The following is a 3,316-nucleotide window of genomic DNA, read 5'->3' on the forward strand; positions in this document are numbered from 1 at the left end:
GGCAAAAAAATTAATCAGGCACAATTCTGAGGTTTTAAAACATGATAGAAAATCCACTTAAAACATACAAACATTTATAACCACTTAATAAAATTCTCACTTTTATCTTAAAACAGAGTATCAATATAAAACCATTTTAAAACAAACAATTTTACCCTAAATTGGCCAACAATAAATTGTGCAAAGTTTCGCTCCCAACAGAGAATGATGCATTAACAGCACGGTTTGCCTCGAGAACTTGTAGTGCATGTTAAAACGGCATGCATACATTACGAATGACATCACAGACGCCTGCAGCACCTCAAACACTAAACAAATCAATGCGTCCTGCCTCTTTTTACGAAGGTAAATCAATGTTACGCTCACGGGCCTATAAGTGAACCACGCCAAAAGTAACATCTGCGTGTTCTACAGGTAACCTGAGCAGCGTGAACTCGTCATCAGGCATTGTTTCCTTCTAAGGTGGGGTCTCTAGATCTGAAACACAACAATACTCGTGACTTAACTATATATCATCATATCAGGAGGTTTTAACCTGCACACCCAATATTCACTTCTGGGTGGGGTTAGTTTTTGAACGTGTGCATTCCTCTAGGGCACAAAGTAGATGTGAAATTATTATGCAGAAGGTGGCACAAGCTCCGTCCCCAATCATGGTCAACCTGACAGAGCTGTTATTGATGACACCGAGATGTAAGCAACCTTGCAAAACCTGAACCGGCAGAAAGCTAAGCACATCTAAATCCCACAGCGGACAGCCAAACGCGTGCGAAATTCAGTACTGCTGATTCGACATGAACCGCGGACATCAAGGACAGTAAGTGACGCCTCTTTAAACCACTCACTCAGTTTCATCTAAGCTGTCAATCGCGCCCAACATTCTTCCCATGATGCAAATGCTCTTGTTACAAAACCGAGGTAGATTAAGTCAGTAACTGCACAAAAGTACAAAAGGAAGTGTGGCACGCTTTTTAGGGTATTGTGCTACCAATAACTTATACATTTATTTTAACTATCGCTTATAGCTATTGCATTGGAATTACAATATCTCACCACTATGACATAATTCTTTTTTATCTTTCTATTCGAAGCTATACCTGAAATATGAATATCATAGTAAACACCTCTCCTAGCTTTACTAAAGCCCTATGGCCTTCCTTTCAGTGACTATGACAGACAGGAATCCAGATGCTCATTAATTGTGGATTCAGGTACTTTGACGTGGCACACGGGGCAGTGGACGGTGATCTGGATCGGAGGATTGTTTGCTTGCTGATCCCTGACTGCAGGCAGACCCGTGTCTTCCACCTCCTCTCTCTGCTGCACTGTGGACGTGGCGGACTTGTCATTTGTCCGCTGGAAGTAATCAAAGATATGTTCAGATTTATGCTCTTCCCACGATCTCTTCTTGGCTCCTGAAGGCATCGTCCCTGATGTCCGGGGGCTGCCAAAGCTTCTAGGGCTTGGAAAGTTGGATGCAGGCTTTTCGGAGCCTCCAAAGTGCTTAGAACTGGACGCTGAAGTAGTTGTTGAAGTACGTGAACTTTGGGGACTGCCAGTGTTTCGGAATCCCGAGCTCGTAGCATCTGATCCTAGTTTTTGGTTACTTCCGAAGAGCTTAGAAAAGTAACCCGGTGTGCCAGTTGCAGACTTTTGGGGGCTTCCCAAATCTTGGAATTTCGAACTTTGAGCACTGCTTCCGGAATATTTGGAGAGATGCGACTCTATTGAGGTAGGCTTTGGCACTGTGGCACTGTATGAATGATGGTTATTGATCAGGCTAGTTTGCCCGTCTAAGGCACTAGACGAAGATGGTCCATTGCATTTAGCAGGGTTTGCTGTTGAGGCATCAGTAGCAGGCTTGGAGGAACCAGCCGCATTGGCTGCTCTCTCTGGAGATTTGAGGACTATGGCCTGGAAGAGATCTCGTACCGACCTCTGCTTGCCTCTTAAGTCATTGACTTTGGCAATTCTCACAGGTGAGCCATTGACGTTGATGAAGGCATTAGTGTTACTAACAGACTTTCTGCGGGGAACATTCGATACACCTGAGCTGACTCTTTTGAACGAGTTTGCCTCGATGGGCTGTAGTCTTGGAAGAAGCGGTGAGTCAGGAGGAGAGGCGAGAGGTTCGGATTGAGCTTTAGGAAGACTCTGACTCTGCTTGTCCGTGGAAGTCTGTGTGTTCCCTCCAAGAATAAACCCTCTCCCACTGAATGGAATGACATTTCTGATGTCTTGTGAGCCAGAGCCTGCAACACAATACATATAGTTCAGTCATATAAAGCTAAAGTTTGATTGTCCAGGGCTATCAAAACATTGCTCTTTGTTTGTTTGAGCAACTTGATATTGCAACACTGGCTCAACCAATGGAATTAGTTTGGGGTGGGACTATCTGTTTGTTTGACCAATGGCAGACAAGATTTGTGTTCATGAAACCTTTGTACAACCCGTAATTACTACTTGTAAACTCAGGAATTTCCGAGAGCTGCCACCTGCAATACCTGACCTCTGCAACAACATATGGAAAAATTTTAAATGGCAGCGACTTCACAAGTAAAATGTATTTCAGCCACTGATCAACAATGGGACAATACAAGTTTATTAAGCATAACGTCTGTTATTGTTGTGTTGCAGTTGTCTACTGACTACAGAAATTGCACAGATTAATTTTGGCATTATCATTGTTGCCACAGAGCACCATAATACAGCACCGAACAGAATGTCGGTGTCTTATAGCAATTATAGAAAATATAACATGTTTTGAATGTAACATTATTTTTACCTATTTTGAACACTATTTGAAAAATCAATTCAGTATTCAGTATATATACTTCACCTTCAAAAATGTAAAATAAATGTTCAGACCTTTTTTGATTTATTTTTTATATTTAGCATTTGCTCTTAAAGATGGTCCGTTTATACACTGTTTAACTCTTTCCCCACCATTGACAGAATTTGCCATCATTTATGAGACGACGCTTCAATGCCATTGACGAATTTTTGAATTTTCTGGCTTTCCGTGTTTTCACTGTTATACGGTAGGTGGCGCTATTAGAAATCTTCTGAAAGTGTATTAAAGGGTTAGTTCACCCAAAAATGAAAATTCTGTCATTAATTACTCACCCTCATGTCGTTCTAAACCTGTAAGACCTCCGTTCATCTTCGGACTGAAGGGGTTCAACCGTAATATTACGAAGCTACGAGAATACTTTTTGTTCGCAAAGAAAACAAAAATAACGACTTTATTCAACAATTCGTCTCCTCCGCGTCACCCTGGTGCCATTTTGGAGAGTATCCACTGAACGTAAACAGC

At 41.9% G+C, this 3,316-nt stretch overlaps 1 protein-coding gene across 1 annotated transcript in view; it reads right to left on the bottom strand.

Annotated features, from left to right (window-relative positions):
- sprtn (SprT-like N-terminal domain) overlaps window positions 1–3,316 on the bottom strand; it is a 12,027-nt gene continuing 8,711 nt past the window's right edge. Inside the window, exon 5 of the mRNA XM_016475313.1 lies at window positions 1–2,252. Coding sequence (XP_016330799.1) covers window positions 1,168–2,252 — 1,085 coding nt within the window. The 3' untranslated portion in view covers window positions 1–1,167. The remainder of the gene's footprint in view (window positions 2,253–3,316) is intronic.

Source organism: Sinocyclocheilus anshuiensis, unplaced genomic scaffold (genome assembly GCF_001515605.1).
Source record: "Sinocyclocheilus anshuiensis isolate Anshui unplaced genomic scaffold, SAMN03320099.WGS_v1.1 scaffold280, whole genome shotgun sequence".
Classification (NCBI taxonomy): domain Eukaryota; kingdom Metazoa; phylum Chordata; class Actinopteri; order Cypriniformes; family Cyprinidae; genus Sinocyclocheilus; species Sinocyclocheilus anshuiensis.